Source organism: Gopherus flavomarginatus, chromosome 6 (genome assembly GCF_025201925.1).
Source record: "Gopherus flavomarginatus isolate rGopFla2 chromosome 6, rGopFla2.mat.asm, whole genome shotgun sequence".
In the NCBI taxonomy this organism is placed as follows: Eukaryota; Metazoa; Chordata; order Testudines; family Testudinidae; genus Gopherus; species Gopherus flavomarginatus.
This window is the reverse complement of record NC_066622.1, coordinates 19,918,149-19,939,215: the sequence shown is the minus strand read 5'-3', so window position 1 is coordinate 19,939,215 and position 21,067 is coordinate 19,918,149. Positions and strand designations below refer to the sequence as shown.

Sequence of the window (21,067 nt, the reverse complement as noted above, 5' to 3'; positions counted from 1 at the left end):
CCCCGGCTTGTGCAAGCCCCATTCACACTCCCGGAGCGTCTGCAAGATCCTGAACTGTGTGTCTGTGTGTGTGTGTGACCTACAGGGGGTGGGAGACAGAACAGCTGCTGTCCCTTTAAATCTGTTTGTTTGGCATCCGTGCTCTCTCCACCCCCCCACCCCCCCTTGTTTCACTGCAGCTTTCAATCCCTGAGCGAGCCAAAGGGCTTCCTCTGCAGGAAAGGAAGGGAAATGCCTGTGAGGAGGAGGCGGTGGCGAGCCGGGGCCAGTGCGCTGCGATCAGAGCGGGACCCGACCAGCTGCCTGCAGCCAGTCTGCCTCGCCAGGCTAAGCATGGGGCAGGGCGAAGGCTGCTAGCGGCAGTGATCTCCGGCTCCCCCCCACCCCCCCAGCCAAAGAGGGCTCCAGCCACTGCTGACTAGTTCTCCCCTCCCTTCTCAGCCCCACACCGGCCCCCGCCCCAGCTTCGGGGGTGAAGGAGGTGCGCCCGACCCAGGCGTGCAGGACCATGATCTGAGGGCGGGAGCCCTGAAAGTTGGGGGAGATGAGCAACGCAGGTGAGTGCCGGCTCCTGGGGGCCTGATGGGGCTTGGGAACCGGGGGGTCTGGGGCGGCAAAGGGCTCACTCCTGGGGGGGGACACCTGACCCACGCTGAGCGGGTGCAGTGTCTCCTCTCGCCAGCACAAGTTGCTCCGATAGGATATTATTGCCTCGCTAAAGTTGAGCGCAGCTCTTGTGTAACAGGGCTGTGCTCAGCATGGCCACAGGACAACCTAGGGGGAGAGCGCTGCGCCTTCCCCCACTCCTCTCTCTCTCCTTTTCTTTAGCCCTTCACCCCCATTTCCTTCTTGGTGGTGTTTGGCCCCTGGCAAATCAGGGGCAAGGGGCTTGTGGCGACTGGGAGGCTAGGCACGCATTGGCTTCCACTCCGAAATGATGGCCCGGTCCTGGTCTGCTCAAGATGCGGGTTATAAAGGGTGCCTTGGTCCAGTGAAACCTGCCAAACAGTGCGGGGGGCTGCAGGGGGTGGTGGAGCAGTTCCTGCAGTGGGGCGCTGAGAGCCACTGAACCGAACTGTACCCTGGATAGCACGGAAAGCACTTCAAGCCAGGGGGTGGGGCCGCTCGCCTAGGTGCACTAGAAAAGTAGGTGGTTGGAAGGTGGATTGTGTTAATCACTAGCCGGGAGCTGCCTGGCACACACACACAGAGAGAGAAATGCGCTGTAGGCTCGGGGAGGGTGGCTGGGTGATGTGAGAAACTCTTTGGCAGGCTGGAAAGTTGACACCCTGATGCTGAAGCCTTAAGGGCCGGTTTAGCTCCTTGCTGATTTGGCGGCAACTTGGAGATGCCCAACTTGGAGATGCCCAACTTTTCTCCCCCGCCTTGCCCCGTTTGCTCCTCGGCGAGTAGGCGGGCTGGGAGAAGGGAGGAGCGGTGCTTCACTGCGGTGTCTGTTACCCTGGTCCTGCCTGACTGCGGTTTACTTTGCGGTTGACTTTGTGGCCAGATTTGCGGTTTGGAGTAAAGTGGGCGGGGGGGGGGTCCTTCCTCTTCTCCCTCGGCGGCGAAGTGCTGGCTGGGGGGACTGAGCACATGTGACATAAACGAGACACTTTGAACCTGTAAGATCACAGCATCGTTTGCCACGAGCAGGGATTGTCCGCCTAGAACGCACCTGATGCAAGCAGAGGACGCTCCTAACTGCGCGCCTCAGAGCAGGCGGATTTTAATCCGACCCGTCACGTATTGTAACATACGAGTTTCCGCCGTCTGTCTCTGGCCATGTCTCCTCCGTTCTCCTGCCCTGAGTTCCAAAAAGCCAGGTCCTAAAGCGACCCTGCCCGGTAGCAGGAGGTTCACCAGGCGGAATCTCTTTGCCCAGAGTTAGGGGACAGATGTCAAAATTGCTCAGCTCCCATTGAGAATGAAGAGGTCGGATTTTGAGACGTGCTCAGGACCTAGGAGGTCCCACTCAGAGCTGGGTGCTGAGTAGAGCTGGAGAAAAGGGAAGTGTTTATGGTGAACATTTTGGAAAGAAAACTTTAAAAAAAAGGTATTTCCCACATTTTTTGACAACACAAATTTTTGTTATTGCGTTTTTCCCTCTTTGGTCTTTTTTTCCCTACTGGGAGAGGGGGCAGAGGAAAAATAGTAAACCCCAATTTTTGAAAAATAAAAAAGGTTTGGTTTTTCATTGAACGATAGGAATGTTTTGGCCAAAATGAACATTTCCCAGGGATCCGTTTGTTTGCGGGGGGGGGAGTCAATGAAAAATTGCAATCAGCTCTAGTGCTGAGCTCTTTTGAAAATACAGTGCCACATCCAGGGGGTTGGTGGAGACAAACAGGTCCCCTTCCCCAGCCCCCAACTCTTCCATTTTGTTTCATTCCCTCAGATGATGAAGGCTATTCAGTGCCCTGCTTGAGATGAAGCGTCGTGGAGCCCAGAGGTTTTCCTGCCATAATCACACTCACTTTCAGACCCACATGCGTTGGGAACTGTGAATCGGTGTTTACCAGACTAAAGGTTTCAGAGTAGCAGCTCTGTTAGTCTGTATCCGCAAAAAGAACAGGAGTATTTGTGGCACGTTAGAGACTAACAATCTTAGTCTCTAAGTACTCCTGTTCTTTTTATCAAATTAAAGGCTCCCTAGACAGGTGGTGGTGGTGGTGTGATGGGGGGGGGGGTGGTTGCAGTCTCTTTGCCCACTCAAAAAGTAACATTTTAATTCTCTTTTCCTAACCCTCCCTGGCCAGCTTGGACTTCTTTCTGCTTTGTGCCAGAGAAACTCATTCCAAGTTTAGCCATCTGGTGAAGAGTGGCTTTCTGGCATTGGTTTAAAAACTTCATCTTGACACAATTTAATACACAGGGACTCCAGCCTGGTCCCAGTCTCAGAGCAATGTGTACTGTCAGCACTCTCAGGCTTATTACTTTATAAGACTGTGTTATTAGCAATAATTGTTATTTGATCCACACCAACATGAAGAATGTGTGAACATCAGTGTGAAGCACAACTCTCCATTGAGTTCAGGGGAGAGTTTTGCTTATTAATTGATGCAAGTCCATGTGTTCCAATATATTATTTATATTACAGTAGCAATTAGTGGACTCAACCAAGATCAGAGTGCCATGGTGCTAGGCACTGTACTAGCATATTAGGTATAGTCTACGCCTCCAAAGAATTGACAATCTTCATAGAAAAGGGAGAATGGAACTATGATTATCCCTGTAGAATGGGAGTTGAGGCAGATCAAGATTAAGTGACTTGGTCACTTGAAAGAGAACTGGATAAATTCATGGAGGTTAAGTCCATTAATGGCTATTAGCCAGGATGGGTAGGGAATGGTGTCCCTAGCCCCTGTTTGTCAGATGGTGGAGATGGATGGCAGGAGAGAGATCACTTGATCATTACCTGTTAGGTTCACTCCCTTTGGGACACCTGGCATTGGTCACTGTCGGTAGACAGGATACTGGGCTTGTTGAACCTTTGGTCTGACCCAGTATGGCCATTCTTATGTTCTTACTCTTATGACTTGTTCAAGGTCACAGAGGAAGTCCATGGAGGTTCCAAAAATTGGAACCAGCTCCGCTCCGCTCCAATCTAATCCAATCCAATCCAATCCACAAGGGATCACTTGGGGGAGAGGGATAGCTCAGTGGTTTGAGCATTAGCCTGCTAAACCCAGGGCTGTAAATTCAATCCTTGAGAGGCCATTTGGAGAACTGGGGTAAAAGTCTGGGGATTGGTCATGCTTTGAGCAGGGGGTTGAACTAGAAGACCTCTTGAGGTCCCTTCCAATTCTATGACCATCCTTCCTCTAATTATTCAGTGGCCTTGTGAGAGCTGAAATCATGCCACACAAAAGGAAAATTACAGTAAGCAAAATACTTCCAGTTGTTAAAAAATGTAAACCACCTGGTATCATTTTAAAAATTCTTATCGAATATAATAAATGTGAAACCACTTTAAGAAAGCTGCAGGAAGCTACCAGCATACCTGCTCTTTAAATTGAAGCCATATCCTACTGCCATAGACTTTCATGAAACACTCCTCTTGATTTCAATGGGACCTCAGCATATGAAATGACTGGAGGGTATAAGCTCTCTATTTTTGCAGGCAGGGCTTCCTGTTGGGAAGTAGCAGTAAAATTGTAGCTTTCATTGAGACACCAGAGCCATTTAGTTATTGGGATATTAAACTAATGGCATATATTAAGTTTTGATCATTTGGATGTTGTACATATATTTTTTTCTAGATATCCAGTCTAAGCCCCCAGTCCTGCAAATATCTGCAGGTGCATAACTTTTCAACCCATTGAAGCAATGATACCACTCACATGACTAAACTTCGATACATGATTAAGGACCAGAGCTTCTGGTATTTGAATTAATCATTTCCATTTAAAAGCAGGCTTTCCACTCAGTTTGGTACATGTGGACTTTAGGTTGTAGCTTTCCCCAGTAATGCTCCTCTGTAGGATGGTATATGACTGTATTATGTTTATGAATTGCGACAATAAAGTTCAATAGTAAGAGAAAGTTGGAACCTATTGTTTTGATATTCCAAAGTCATAAACCATTGATCCTATCTCAGAACAACAGAGTCCAATAACTGTATTAGAATGCATTTTTATCTTTGCAGAGTGGTATCTGCTCTGAAATCCTGGCTACTAATGTTCCAATTAAAAGACAAAATGACGTAAGAGAATTATGGGCTTTTTTTTTGAAAATTCAGATCTGCCACTTAAATGGGTATTCAGAAGACCTTATTTTAAAAACAGTCAGGTAGGGCCTGATCTAAGCCCACTGATGTCTGCTGAATTCTGACAGGCCCTTAAAGCATAGACTCTAATAAGTGAGAGTAAAAATTTTGAATGACTTAGGATCCACAGTCCCACAGAAAATTTTATGTCTAGGCTCCTAAATCATTTAGGTTCTTTTGAAAATCCCATCCTATATCACTTTCACTTATTTCAAATGGTTTGAAACACACAGTGAGGGACCCATATGTCATAAATATAGAACAACAAAAGATCTGCAGTCAGCGGTGTGAAATTAATGACATCTTGAAGTTATTTACCGTACATCCTAGAGTCCTGGTGATGACAACTCCAGTGGTTTACAACACAAGTGGTGTCCCCTCAATGGAATTACACTTTCCTTGTAAATCACTCTAGCTCATCTAATTTCATCTCTGTAATGTATCAGAGCAGGTTGCACAGCATATGCTACATATTTATCTAAATTCTGAATGATGGTAAAATGGCTTATCTACAAAGGCCTATTAAACATTGGTTTATTGGCGGGTTTGGATAGCCTGCAGAATGATAATTGCCATTTTGGACCCAGCGCTTCAATGTGGACATAAAATAAATGAGGTTTAGGATTCCACTCTCTGATTACTTTATACACCACATAGCATACACCATTATTGGTGGCAGAGGGGGCAGGGGGTTGACAACAGGCTGACCAGCTGAGAAGCTAACTCTGATTTTAGAACTTTAATAGCTTGCTGTCCCCTCCACGCGCACAAATTCAGGATTACACTTTCTATGGAAACATTATTCTGAACAAGAGTATCTCTTTACCATATGCACATGGGGCCAAGTTCATTCCTGGTTTTGCTCCATTAAAGGCAAATGGAGGTAAGCCAGGGATGTTGTTAGCCCCTGAACACAATCCATTATTGACAGATACCTTTTCTTCAGTTGTGATCACAGCTGCATAACTGAGGAGCTTGATCAATCCACCAGTAAATACAGGTCTGAGGAGCAAATTACAGTGGTTCAGTTGAGCATTTTGGCTGGGTTTGGTAACTCCAGAGGGAAGGAGAAGAACAGAGGAAGAATGTGTCCAGTGATTAGGAGACCCCTATTAGTTCTATGGCCAGCTGGAGAGTAGGAAAAGACACATCCATTCTGCCTTTCATGCTAATGGATAGTACTCTGAGCTTTCCAAGCTAGAGGTTGGGACCCATCTATATTCCTACATTTCATTCAGGTCCAGAATGTTATGATGTGACAGATTCAAAGCATGGCCCAGTTTTCCATTGCTCCATCATAGTGTGTTCAGGGAGTGATTGACATAGCATTCCATTGCTCCATCCCCTGTGTTCGGGGAGCGATTGACTATGCTCAGAATTCCACTGTGGGAATCCAGCAAAGAATGCTTTGACAATGTCAGCCCTCTCTTTGCATCCTTCTACTGGCTCTGCCTTCTCCAACACATCAAGCAGGAGTTATTTGTTTTCATTTTCAAGACCCTCCATTGCCTATCCCACCCTACCTACCATCTCTCATTTACTATTAAGATGTCAGCTCCCCCCTCTGATAGGCCGTTGACGCCAGGCTCCGTCGCTCGCTTGTTAAATTTTCAAACAAGCACCTTTGTGCTTTTTCCCATGCTGGCCCTCACACTTGGGAGAAGCTCCCTGCAAACATGGTCAAAACTACCTCACTATCCTCCTACAGATCCCCCCTTCAAACTCTCCTTTTCCATGATGCCTGCACAAACCGTGACAACAGTTAGACCACTAGTGAATTCATACCATCACCTATCAAACTGAATATTGTACCACTGTTTCCTTGTACTCCCCCATCTGTCTGCGTCTATTGTCTCTTGTCTTAGATTTAGATTGTAAGCACTTTGGGGCACAGACTGCCTTTTTGTGTTTGTGCAGCACCTGGGACAAATGGGATCCTGCTCCATGCACGGGGTCCTACGTACTATGGTCATACAAATACATAAATATTAATAATAGTGCTGAGAGATATGAGAGACTATTTCAGCAACATGAACATGCAGAGATTCTGAATTGCCTAGAAGGCTGGTCCTCACACTGTTTCTTCATTTCCTTCCCTGAATCCTCTGTATTCCTTACAGCAATTACAGTGTTTGGCTACATGGATGAAAATGAGTTTGCTTTGGGTGATTCTGGCCCTTTCATTCAGTTTATATTTGTGCTACTTATTCCCTGTCCCTCTGGGAAGGGATTTGTAAATGTGGAAGCTGCCCAGGTCAAAAGCCTGATTTAATTCTTCGAAAAGATACAGGTTTGGTTTATAAAGGTAACTGAAAAAAGAATAGGAGTACTTGTGGCACCTTAGAGACTAACAAATTTATTTCAGCATGAGCTTTCGTGAGCTACAGGTCACTTCTTCGGATGCATAGAATGGAACACACAGACAGGAGATATTTATACATACAGAGAACATGGAAAGGTGGAAGTATGCATACCAACAGCAAGAGTCTAATCAATTGAGATGAGCTATCATCAGCAGGAGAAAAAAAACTTAGATTTCTGTAAGGCTTTTGACTCAGTACCACCTGACATTCTGATTAAAAAATTAGCACTATACAATATCACTAAAGCACACATTGAATGGATTAGGAACTGGCTCACTGACAGATCTCAAAGTAGTCATCAATGGGAAATCATCATTGAATGGTGATGTGTCTAGTGGGGTTCTGTAGGGATCAGTATGGCCCCTGATGCTATTCAACATTTTCATCCAGCAGAAAATATAAAATCATTGCTGATCAAATTTATGGATGACACAAAGATTGGCAGAGTGGTAAATAATGATGAGCACAGAGCTGTCAGACAGAGAGCTCTGAACTACTTGTTAAGCCACGCCCATTCAAACAAAATGAGTTTTAATACAGACAAGTGCAAAGCTATACATCTAGGAACGATGAATGCTGTCTGTACCTATGTAATTGGGGACTGTGTCTTGGAAAGCAATGACTCTGAAAAGGATTTAAGTTTCACAGTGGACAAGCAACTCACCGTGAGCTCCCAAGTTCACTGCTGTGGGAAAGAGGGCTACTGAAATCCTTGGTTGTATAAATAGGGGAGTAATGAATAGGAGCATGGAGATGATTTTGCCTCTGTATGTGGTATTTGTGAGACTGATCCTGGAATACAGTTCTGGTGTCCTCATTTTTGAAAAGCTGTTGAAAAATTAGAGAGCACAGAAAAGATCCTCAAAAACGATTCAAGGATTGGAGAAAATGCCTTATAATGACATCTACCAAAAAGGGGTTGAGGGGCGACCTGATTACAGTGTATAAGTGTCTTCCTGGGGAGAAGTTACTCAGTACCAAAGAGCTATTTAATCTAATGGAAAAAGGCATAAAAAGAACAGATAGCCAGAAGGTGAAGCCAGACAAATTTAAGTTGGAAATCAGGCACCCATTTTTAATAGTGAGAGTGATTAACCACTGGAACAGAACACAAAGGGACATGGTGGATTCTCCATCGCTTGATGTCTTCACATCAAGACTGGATGCCTCTCTGGAAAGCACGCTTTAGTCAAACATACATTATTGGGCTTAATACAGGAATAAGTGGGTAAAATGTAGCGGCCTGTGATATACAGGAGGTCAGACTAGATGTTCTAATGGTCCCTTCAGGCCTTAAACTTTGTGAAACAAGGAACTATGCAGCTTGGTCTGTCTTCCTCTGTGCTAGCTGCCTCTCCAGTTTTGGGTTGTCTGAATATTTGCTCGTGGTTGAATTTAGAATCATAGAATATCAGGGTTGGAAGGGACCTCAGGAGGTCATCTAGTCCAACGCCCTGCTCAAAGCAGGACCAATCCCCAATTAAATCATTCCAGCCAGGGCTTTGTCAAGGCTGACCTTAAAAACCTGTAAGGAAGTAGATTTCACCACCTCCCTAGGTAACCTATTCCAGTGCTTCACCACCCTCCTAGTGAAAAAGTTTTTCCTAATATCCAACCTAAATCTCCCGCACTGCAACTTGAGACCATTGCTCCTTGTTCTGTCAAGTTTATGCCAAAGAAACATCCAACATAAGAAGTGGAGCTGCTAAATGGGCTACACGGAGGTGCCTGAATTTCTGTGGTACACAAAAAGCCTTTTGGAATTCTAAAAGATTCCTGAACTGAATCCTAGCTACCAACAACCTGGACTGTTGCTAACAGCATCTTGAAGACTCATGGATGCTTCACGCTTGTAGCCAAAGCAGCACTGCAGACCACAGCTCAAGAACCATTGGCCTAGAACATATTTACAAATGTGCCTGCTTTGCTTGAAATATCAGCATTCAACTAGATGTTCAAACCAAGTCCACCAAGTCCCTGATGGCTTTACTTAAACCTTCAGTAAATATGAAACCATATTCATTTTGACGAATGACCAGGTTTGGAGAATATTAGTAAATGGACATTTTGCAGTGTTTCAGGCGATAACAGCTGCACCCTGAAGAGCACTTTCCTTCTCTTTTCTTGCCTTCAAGCTCCAGCACAAAAGATATCTAAAGGGACACATGATCAAATCTACATATCATTAAAAGGATCTTTAAGATGATGGCAGTGTGGTTTGGATGCCATTACCGGATGGGTAATGAGCTGCCGTTCACTCCCTGATGACTCAGCTGGTGGTCAGGGATTGCCATTTAATGTGCATTGTGAAAGAGATGCAGCCCTGTTGGAATTCATGCTCACCAAGAGGAAGGTAGTCAAGGAGAGGAAGAAACAGTGGCTAACTAGGAAGCTTCAAACAATGAGGGGAGGAGAAGACTAGAAGAGCATCTGGTCCCAAACAGCTTCCCTTGGGCACAGGGTGTCTCTCTCTCCCAAACACAAAGATTCACAACTTGAAATAAGCATGCATACGTATTACTTATAAACAAGCACATTTCTTATGGTGTGATGTTATTTTTGCCCTTTAATAAGTTATGTTAGAATCGTCTTAAGTGGCTCAGAGTCCAACGGAAGCAGAAACAAACATACCCAAAGTGGAATTGCCCTGATCATCAAAGGCTCATAGGGATCCATTGTGCTGGGACAGATTTGCTTTTATTTCATAATTTTTTAAAAAGAAAAGAAAAATAAACATTTGTAAGTAAAAAAAAGAAGTAAACAAACAATTTCACAAACTCTGTGAAGGGCAAGAGCGACATGGTGAGCAGTTATAACAGAGAGAGGAAGCATCCTGAAGTGAACAAAGGCTGGCACAGTGGGAAAATTAGGCCACTGATCGCTAATTCATACCAGCAAATTACTGTGAACAAGGCTACAGACTGTACCAGTCATGCCACTGAAGGGCTCTTCTGGTAATCACTAAATCCACACCATTTTTTAAACAATTGAAGTTTGTGTATATGGAAATTATTTGAGAATAATTAAATACTCCTTAAATACTTTACATAAAATGATGCACATATTGCTGGCAAAAATTTGGGAGTTTTGTATGTAATTCTAGAAATGCATCTCTTAAACATGCATGAGATGGATAGATAGAAAAATCCTGGTTCCCTGGCCAGATTCAGATACATTCTGTGTCCCTTCATTTTCAGCTGGGTACAGTATTCTTTACTTCCTGTGCCGAAACGATACATAGAGTGGTTGCTTTGGTAATGGTAAAATTATTTCATTCCAAAAAGTTTGTAAAGTGCTTTGGAGTGAACAGTGGTCTATAACATTTAAGACATTATTAGTCATACAACCTGATTATTAGCAGCAGAAGGTGGTGTGGAGAGGAAGAAAACAACTATATTGGAGACTGTGAGATTATATAGCTTTCTTTTCTTACTGCACACCTGCTTTAAGCCTCTCTTATTTCCCCCCATACATTGGTATTTCTCTTCAACTCCACTGAGGCAAGATATCTCCTTCAATATGTGTGCTTTGTGCTTGGCCTGGAATGTCTAGCTCCTTCAAAACAACTGGCTACAGAGTTGACTACCTTTGAGTCACAGATGTCTCAAATGAAAACTAAGGAAGTAGAGGACTGGAAGAAAAGTCTCAGGATCAGTTGAGAGGCAGAGAAGTTGTCTCTCTTGTTTTTTGAGCTGTTATCTCTCACTCTGCACCCAAGTCTCCAGCCCAGCTAATGATGGGGGAGTGATCAAGGTGAAGAGCGATTCCTCTGTCTTCTGATGGACCTTCAACATGCTGAGATTCTCCAGAGACCATCTGATTTGTGGAAAGAAAAAGTCCTCTTTTATTAATGGAATCACTGGTGTAGCAGATTCCTAAAGTGAATAAAATGATCATTGTTTAGCTGAAATAATCCAATCGGTGGATTTTTATTTTTACAGACTCATTTAAAGATGCCAGTTGCAGAATGTGTTGATTGAATTCATTTCTGGAACTTGAGGAGGTAAGCACCTGCAGAATGTTATACTCTGACTGCTAAGCAGAGGAACATCTCTGATGCAGATACTGAAGACAAAGATGGAAATAACAGAAGCCCAACTCCCTTTGTCTTCAGAACAACTGTCTGATTTGGTATTAAGGAATCATCATAGAGATTGGACACTGGAAGCTACAAATACTACACTAAATGTTTGATAAGGATGTGCTCATATTGTCATTTTACCTTTGAATATATGTAGCTCAGTTTTTTTGCTATGTGTAATATTTCTAGAGCTAGCATATATGTTATCCAGCCATTGTTATACATTTAGTTGCATTTTGTGGCATGTTAAAAGTACATCAAAACTCCCAACATTGACAGTTAAGTGAAATTAGACTTTTTTTTCTTTCCTTCTTAGCATCCAGTAACTGTAATCTTCTTCCCTTATCAAGCTTGGTTTTAGTGGTCAGTGCCTTTGCAACTGGCTCAGCTGAAGTAAGGATAAGTGTGTTGAATGACCTCCAATAGTTGCCCATGCAGAATGCTGGGATTTCCTCATCTTCCTTTTACCCAACCATCAGAGACCTTGCCCCTTACATTTGCATTTCCCCAATTAAAAGCCAATATAAAGAGCTGCCAGAAGCCATTTGCATTGTGTAACAAGTTTTATTAGTTCTACAAGATTCCAGATCTAGGCTACATATTCCTGAGTGCCATCTACTGGCATTTTATCTATTAACTATTTACCTATATATCATTATAGAGCACTCCTGTAACATCCATCCAGTTTGTCTTAAAGTAGCCAGAACTACTGGCAGTCTGGACCCTGCTACTATATACATGTGACTTCTAGATAGGATTTCTCCTCTATCTTCCTGATCAGGAGACATGTATCTGATGAACTCAGCAGCAGCAGTTTTGTTTGAATAGGGTTTCCTTCTTAGGAAATGGGAAACTAGATAGGACAAATCATTAGAGAATGTACTGTAATAATTTTTCATTGGTTTCTGTGAGATTGGGATGGATCATCCAATGAACAAATTTATTCTAATTCTAATTTCTATGGGGCAAATTCTGAGATCCTTTGCTCAGTTTTAACTCAGTTCTTAAATCTCATTGGCTTCAAGATGTGGCTTTATGGTTCTGTGAAGATTGTTTTATGAATAAAACAAAGAATGCAAATCAACAGCATCAACCAGCATATTAGAAGCAATTGCAGCAAGGGTAGGAATTTCAGAAAAACACTCCAGTCATGTCTCTGAAAGTCCAATAAGCCAAATATACCCTTTATCTAATAACAATGTATACTTATGCATGTGCTTTAAGAAACAGAAACTTGGTTGCAGAAGTTTGGGAGCAGTGCCATATAAAATCTTACTTGTGAGAAAAACATTATTTTGTTGAATGGAGTTATCAGTGTATTCTGAGATAGTAATTCAAATGACTTTTGATTAAAAATGGGGCACCATGGAGGCTATGGGATAAGAAGCCTTTCCATTCTAGGCTGTTGGGTCAAATCCAGTCCAGGATGGTTGTGAGGTAAAATTGTCACCATCTGTTGACTATTCAGTGGCCCAGGTTGGGGTCTCAAGTCCAGTAACAGTGGGCTGATATGTCTACATCACAGGCATGATGACCACCACCACATCTCACACATATTGACCACCTGATTGGCAGTCACAGGGGAGCAGTGTGAATGGGCACAGATGCTCTCCTCCCCTCTCCCTCATTGAGGTGGCTCCTCTCTTACAGAAATGAGACATCTTGCCAGGGCTATATAGCAACTTTCACTAATGCTCTCCATGCTGAACCTCTTCCAGGGATGAACAGGGCATCTGTAAATCTCTGGCTTGTGTTCCTGACATGTCCACATACAGGCATGAATGATGTATCTGCTGTTCATTAACAGACTCGATCCCCCATCCTTGAGTCACTTTATTCTGGTGCTTACCTAGATGACCAGCATAGTTAAACGCAAACCTAGAGTGCAAGAAACTGACATTTCACCTCAGAAGACTGCAGTGTGTGTGATACCCTGTAGAAAACTTCCCAAATCACATAGCTTGCCACAAATTGTATCAAAGAGACTTAATGCTTTGTAGCCCACATAGGCCATTAACACTAATGTAGAAAAAGTCTTGGTGAATCCGAAAAGTTGCAGGATAATATTTGACAATTTTAATATTGCAGCCCTGCAGTTTCGCTTCTGAATATCTTTGGGTTTGGTGGGAATCCCAATAGAAAGATGATTTTAATCAGGATAGTTTTCTTGGCTCTGATTAAGGTGTTTCAAAACAATGCTTTTAGCATTCTAAAAATCATCACCAAAAAATTGCATTTGGTAAAACTTCTATTTTCACAAAATGTTGCAAGTGTCCATGAAGTGCTTGAGGTGCAGGGTATTAGAAAACTGCAGTTTATTGCTAACTTGCTGGGTAGTTCCACAAGGGAAGGAAGCTTTAAGTTCTGGCGTTAGGAAAAGGAATCAGTGCAACTGCTAGTCACACTGGCCATGAACCCTAGCATGGTCAATGGCACCCATCTGGGGTCTCTGATATTCAAATTCAGAGCTCTCCCCCAAAAAAGACTGGAGGTTGCAGATAGCCTGAACTGCTCCAACCCCTCTCTGAATAAACTTTCTGTCACCAGGGAAATATGGGCATATGCTGGGATGAATACAGCCTAACAATGGGCTTTTAAAGTATCAATAGGACCTTAGTACTGTACACATTTTCCCCCCAGATAAGGAACTCGTAAATTAAATTGTTTGAGAAAGGTGATTGGATAGCTCATATGAATAGTGATGAGATATTGAGCCTTTCTTCTCAACCTCACTGCTTCATGCCTTGCCCAGGTCATCTGATGGCTATTCTGTGGCCTGTGTGACCTGAACTGAGGGTCTCAGTCTAGTTTGTAGTGAATGAGTCTCTACATCACAAAACTCACCACAAATTGGCATTAAATGGCTCTCTTTTTGGCAGTATACCACCAGAGGGCTGAATGTACATGGATAATTAAATACCACCTCACCCTATAGGTGGGTGGCCACGCAAGCCCAGGTTGACATACTGGCGTCTATATTGGTGGGCTGGAAAAAGCTTGCAGTGTCCTATGGTCTTCTTCAGCTAAAACATGGTCTTCAGTTTCCAGGGCCATCCATGTGCAACTTTTAGGAGCACCAAAATGTACTTTAAATAAAAGAGAATTGCTTACCAAGTGGGATCGTCATTTACATTGTTGTTGTGTCTTCTGAACAGTGAAGCAACTGAAGAAGTTATACATTTTGAAAACTGAACTTAAGTTGACACCAATTACCTCTTCTCATTTTAGGGCACAGAGATTCCATTCAGTGTCTTGTAGCTCAGCTACATAATTAATGTAAAGACTTAACCAAGCCTTCAGAAATTCTTTCACTCTGGGTGAATAAATTAGTTGACCATCAAGTAACATATCATTCAGCTTTTCATTATCAGTCACCATAGTAAAGGTGGGAGAATAGATTTTGTGCTGGTAAACATTCATGTCAGTTTTACAAGTCTGAATTAACCATTTAAATTGCTGGCAGAACAAACTGAGCATTGGATTTTTTTGTTTGTTTGTTTTTTTGCAGTCTACAATACAGATAAAAGCATTGCTACAAATTGCTTGCACTGCATTTTTATGGATTAAAACTAGAACTGGTCAAATTTTTTTTGTTGAAAGACTGTTTTATGATGGAACTGGGTGTTCCAATAAAGATTTGTAAGTGTCTCCTTTCCACTGACACTTTTGATTTTTAATTGAAAAGCTGAACATCAAAAAACTGAAAACATTTGGTCAAAACCCCAACATTTCATTTTGGAAATATTTAAACATTTTTTCTACATTTCTGATTGAAATTAAAAATTTTGACATTCCTGTATTGATAAGTTTCTGTTTGGCTCAGCCTAATATTAAACTATGTCCTCCTGAGTGGCCGCAGTGCTTCATGGGAGTTGTAGTTCAGTGCTTCCTGCCACCATTTTTGTCTATGCTGCGCTACAATTCTAGTCAAAATTACTATAAACAAATAAAGTTAATTGGCGTGGATTCTCTGGTGGCTTCACTGCCACTATGTTTCTATTAAACCAGCGAATAGATATTTGTTGAAACCAGGATGGCAAACTGCTAATATGGCTTTTCTTTGTTTCTTTTCCAGACTTCACAAAACCACCACTAGCACCAAAACCAAAGATTATCAGTCATCTTTCTTCCGTGGCGGTCTCCAAATTTCCTCCTTCATTGTCAAGGCCTGATATTATTCATAATCCAAACTCTATGTCTAGGGGTCCAAAACCACCCATTGCTCCCAAGCCAAAACTCTCAGCTGACACTGAGGGGAGATCCAGTGTTTATACCAACAATAACTTAAATAAAGTCACAAATGGAAAACTGATATGTCCCGATGGAGAGCTGTATGAAGGAAATCAATGCAACATTGAGTGCTCGGAATCTGAGGCTGGTGATGAATACATCGTAGTTCCTGAAGCTCAGCTGACTGATAAAGACTGTGATGACTTTGAACATGTACATGACCCGTGTTTAGAGTCATCTGCAGAGAATGAGGTCTTAGAAACTGCAGAAGCATCAGGGGAGGAAGAGGATCATAGCATAGCTAATGACGAGGAGATCTGTAATCCAGAAATAACTGAAACCGAGGACAATGATTCTTCAGATGCTGTGGAACCAGACTCAACTGGAGCAACAGAAATGAAAGACTGTGACAGGTCTGAAGCACTTAATCAAGTGTCTTCAGGAGCCCTTGAAGTAGAAGATATTGCTTCTAAGAATATGGATGAAGAAGTGGACTGTGTAGATGACCCCAAAAACTATTTCAAAGGTGAGGCTGAGGAAACATTTAATAACCTCAATCTGGTAAAGGACAATAATGAGTATAACCTGGAAAACTGTAAGATTTTGAATGGAGATGAGGATTTGAAGGGCAATATCTGTGAAGACATTATTCTAACACATTTACCTGTAGATGATGAGTCAACACCAGAAGAGAATGATGAACTGCCACAAACTTTAGAAGATGAGCTATCAAACAATGACACAGAAGTGAGTCCACCAAACAATGGTGACCTGGATGATAATGCAGAGTTTGTATTGAGTACAGAAATGGAATTAGTAAATTATGGTTGTGCAAATCCTGATATAATTCCTGATGATGTTGATGAAGAAGAAACAGACATTGGGTTAGGACTGAAAGAAAATGAACCTGATGCAGAAGAGGATTTGGGAGGTTCTATCAATGAAGCTGCTGCTGAAGAAGAGAAAGTAAGTCCAGATAGTGACAAAGAAACAAATGTGGAAAGGGAAGACTATATAGATGATGGGTACCAAACCATTGAGATGAAGAGTGAGGAGGAAACATCAGAGACAACATGTGAGGCTAGAGAAGACTCTGAAAAAGAGGAAGAAGTGGTGAAAGCAGAGAATATAGATGATAGTTGTCAAATTGTTCCTTTTGAGAGTGAATGCAATGAAGTTGTCACTGATTCACCCCAAGAAAACTTAGATGAGAATTTGCAACTGGAAAGGACTTTTTTGGGTAATGATAGCCAGCTCTCCAGCCCTCAAACTGTTAGTGAGCCAGAGCTGGAAGTGGAATCTAAACTAAATGTGTTTGTTGAAGATTGTGGTGACAATGAATGTGTCTTGGAAGAATCTGAATCAGATGAGCAAGTTCTTGAAAGCAATAAGGTCAGTCATAGTAGTTTTGAAGAAAGCTCCCCAAATCCACCTGAACAAGCACCAGTTGAGAATAAATACCATACAGCAGAAGAATTAACTAGATGTAATCAAAGCAAATATAAAGCAGACTGTGCTAGCGAACATGAGTCTAGTGAGTATTTAGCAGTCCCTGAAGTGGTTGTTGTACCTGAGGAAGGAGAAACAACCAGTGATTCTCTAGACGATCCTTATGTGATGCCCTCAGAGAATGCAACCCCTCATGTTAGAGAAGTGGTGCAGACTAATTTAGAAGATATTCCATGTGATTACAGCATAAGAGAAGAACTAATTGTCGACACTGAAAACAACCTGCTATCCATTGATCGAAAAAGTATGGTCACTAGAACAAGGTCACTCTCTGGGAAAGTGCCTGGCTATGTGCCAGAAACTGTTCCAGAAGAAACTGGACCTGAAACGGAAGTACAGTCCTCAAATGATAACTCTCTGACTGAATATTTAACCAATAACTTACCGCTATTGGAAGGAAAACCAATGGAAGTCAATAGGGCCTTACCAACCACGTCAAGACGCTTTATTTTATACCCACGGTCTTACTCGGTAGAAGGGAGAGAGATACCAGTCTCTGTTTACAGAGAAACCGATGGCTCTACATTGGATGACAATAGAATAAAGAGGACAGAAGACAACCTCTTTTTGCCCTGTGTAATTGGTTCTTCAGGTAGCTTTTCGCAGAGGAATCACCTTTCATCAAGTGGTGTGTCCACACCATCCTCAGTTGTTGATATACCACCTCCTTTTGAACTAGCCTGTATCACCAAAAAGCCAATCACTAAAAGTTCCCCCTCACTTTTAATAGAGAACGAATCTCCTGATAAGTACACTAAGAAAAAAAAATCATCTTTTAAGAGGTTTCTCACCCTCAAATTCAAGAAGAAGACAGAAAATAAGGTCCATGTAGATGTTAATGTTTCCTCTTCAAGGTCCTCTTCAGAATCTAGCTATCATGGGACTTCTAGGATTATGGAACTGGACAGAAGGAGCTTGAGTAGTTCACCTCAGCTAAAGTCCCATACTGGGAAGCTGCGAGCTTCTGAGTCTCCCTCTACTGTTCTTTTCTACAAGGATGGTAAAAGAAAAGGGATACCCAAAACCTTTAGCAGGAGTGTGTCGAGAGTGGAGTCCTTTGAGGATCGATCTAGACCTCCTTTCATGCCACTCCCCTTAACTAAACCTAGGTCTATTTCATTCCCTAATGCTGATACTTCTGACTATGAGAACATTCCAGCTGTGAGTTCTGATTATGAAAATATACAAATACCTCCTAGAAGACCAACCAGAGCAGGAACTTTTACAGAATTTTTTGAAGATCCCAGTAGGGCATTATCTGCTGCTAATGAGAATGACGGCTATGTGGATATGAGCAGCTTTACAGCCTTTGAGAACAAGCAGCAAACCACAGACCAGGAAACAGAAAGGTACTGTAGTAAATTATTATGTAAGACCTGCTAGCCTTGACCAATCAAGACTTCCTCTGTTAGGTGTCATAGGCAGATCCTCCGTTTTGCTTGGCTTATTCTCCTTGTTCAGGCAATGCTTTCAAGAAAGAGTTTGGAAGAAAACAAGATAAACCATTATCAGTGAAAAGAGACTAAATTAAGATGTATTGAAACTCTTTTTGTAAACACATATTAACAAACCCAGTGGAATTGGATGATCATATCTGGGTAGAGGACATAAGTCAAACAAAGTTCATTTAAAAATAATCATTTTACTCTGGTGGATCTATTCTTTTATGAGCAATATTTCTGAGTTCTTGTTTGAATGGAATTTATTACAGATACAAACAATCTTACTGGGTCCTGAAATCTCTGCTTTCATTTCACCATTCTTGCCAATTTCCATATGCAACATTGTGTACTTAATTTATCCTTCAAAGTACAACAATTAAATATGGACCAAAAAATGCCAAGCAAACCAGGACCTAATCTGAACAGTCTATAAATTTATTAAATTGCTTAAAAGTCTTTCATTATGGAGTTTTGGGAGCTTATGACTTCTGAATGAATTACATAAATGGTTTGTCTGAAACTGCATGTGTTGCATTTTGTGATTTTTCAGCTTCGCTGTAACTATTTGTTCTGGTGCGACTCTATTTGGGACCATCTGTCTTCTCCTTGATATTCCACCATAACCTCCCTATTAGCATTTTATAATCAAGCCAGTGGGGTGAGACTAGCGTAAAGGAGAAGGGAATTTAATCCACTGGCTCCAGTTAGAACAGGTAACAGGGAAAACAAAGGAAAAAGCAACTGAATGAAAAATCTGGGGTGAATGAAATGAGTCTTCCAACCATGTTTTAAATGTACCTTTTGTTCTTTCCCCCCCGAGCTGTTTCACACTCATGTTTCACTTTTTCATGAAATGTGTATTTTCAAATCTCCTCCTCCCACACATTTTGCATGGGGCAGGAAATCAAAATATTAACTGCTTGGGGAAGCTCACATTAGTCAGATCTCACTAATGAGCTGCTAGTCATTTTCCTTTCAGCAGCTCCATTTCCATTGGCAAAACTGATATTTGCTTTGCAGCTGGGCCATTTGTTTGTATCAGAGACATACCACCCATTTTGGGTTATTCTTTAAGGTAAAAATATCGAACTTCGTAAATTGCTATGACTTAGACATATTTGTTTCCAGGGGAAAAGCCAACCGGAACTGGTTCAAGGAAGTCTCAAGGTCAAGGCGTGAACATGATATTTCATGTTGTTTTTTGTGTGTGCTGTTTCTGCTGCTAGGGGAGAAATGAAAATTGGGCATTCCTAAATAGCCCCTTTCTCAGTAGAAGGCTGTTTGGGAAGCAGAGATGTGCAGGTTGCTAACAAGTTTTTATTGAGCTTCAGTCATGATTTCAGTGCTGTAAAAATGAAAAAAGACCATGCCCAAAAAGGATTATCAAAATGGATGAACAATATAGTCAGTTCCATAATGCCCTGGGTTAGAACAGAACAGTCTAATCTCAAAACAGGGTAATTATACATATTGTGTGTGTGTATGTATGTATATGTATGTGTATATACAAATATATATACAGTTAAAATGTTGCTTCTTAAAATGGATTTCAAGGGACCTAAACCTTAGAATATGGAATCATATGAGAAGTAACCCTGCCACAGAAAACCACATGATGCTATTAACTTAAAATTCCTGGCCTACTTTTATTATGATGCTTATTTCACTCATCTGACTTTTTTGACACAGCACATATGTAACACATGTGGCACTTCCTGTCCTCACTATATTCACCTGCATTGTGTTGATAGCTAGCATCTGTCCGTATATTGGTGAAGGGCTACGTATTTGATGAATGAACCAGTGCAAATCTTCATTAAAGTTTCAATTAACAGAATTTGAAGAGGATATAGAATTATAATGATCCAGAAACCACCACGTTCTGAATGTTTGTGATTGGGTGGGGGGCATTGAAGCTGACAGATGAGAAGATTCACTTTTTAATTTTAATACGTAAAAGAAAAACCATATGGAATAGATTTAAACCAATAATTTTTAATTAAATGCAATCAAATTTCTAGAAAGAGCTCAATAATGCAAGTCTGCTAGAAATACATCTTATCTTACAATTACCATCGCGAGGCTAGTGCTTGCTATATTGTCCTCTGATGGGCAGTTACTGTAGATCCCCCAAATTTAGCTATGTGGTATTAATAATTAAAATCTGATTCAGAAATGCAACAATACAGATGGTCATTAGCACACTGCGCTGTGGGGAAAAGAGTTAGCCGTATGTGGAACCAGCCTTTAGGCCCCTCAAACCCCCTTACCCATTAAACCTTCCTGATTTGGGCAGCCAAGAAATGTAAATTTCAGCGTTTGCTTAGTTTTTAGAAAGGAACTGTCCAGCCCTTTCCTTTTGCAGAGATGGCCTTGAAAATGTAAATGGACGTAAAACGACAGCTAGCTTGGAAAGGAACATACAGCTGGGCTCCGCATCTGCAGTAGGAAGCTGATCTGGCCTAAGCATCCTCTTGCCACCTATACACACATTTTGGGCTAGATCGCTGATGCTAATGGAGCTATGCCTATTTACAACTAGCCAAAGATATGGCCTGTTAAAGAAAACAAATTAATTATGTTTGGGGTGTATCCCAAAGAACCATTTCATTTGCCCTACCCAGAGGGCACCAAGTGGTGTGATAATGGTTGAAAAGAAGCTGCTATTTTGGGG

General features: G+C 41.9%; 1 protein-coding gene across 4 annotated transcripts in view; it reads left to right on the top strand.

Annotated features, from left to right (window-relative positions):
* Positions 1–256: 256 nt before the first annotated feature.
* The window catches only part of FGD5 (FYVE, RhoGEF and PH domain containing 5), a 148,557-nt gene continuing 127,746 nt past the window's right edge, over positions 257–21,067 (top strand). For all 4 annotated transcript variants that reach the window (XM_050958355.1, XM_050958357.1, XM_050958356.1 and 1 more), the window contains exons 1-2: positions 257–557; positions 15,288–18,300. In XM_050958355.1, the coding sequence (XP_050814312.1) occupies positions 545–557; positions 15,288–18,300 (3,026 nt within the window). In that variant the 5' untranslated portion in view covers positions 257–544. The remainder of the gene's footprint in view (positions 558–15,287; positions 18,301–21,067) is intronic.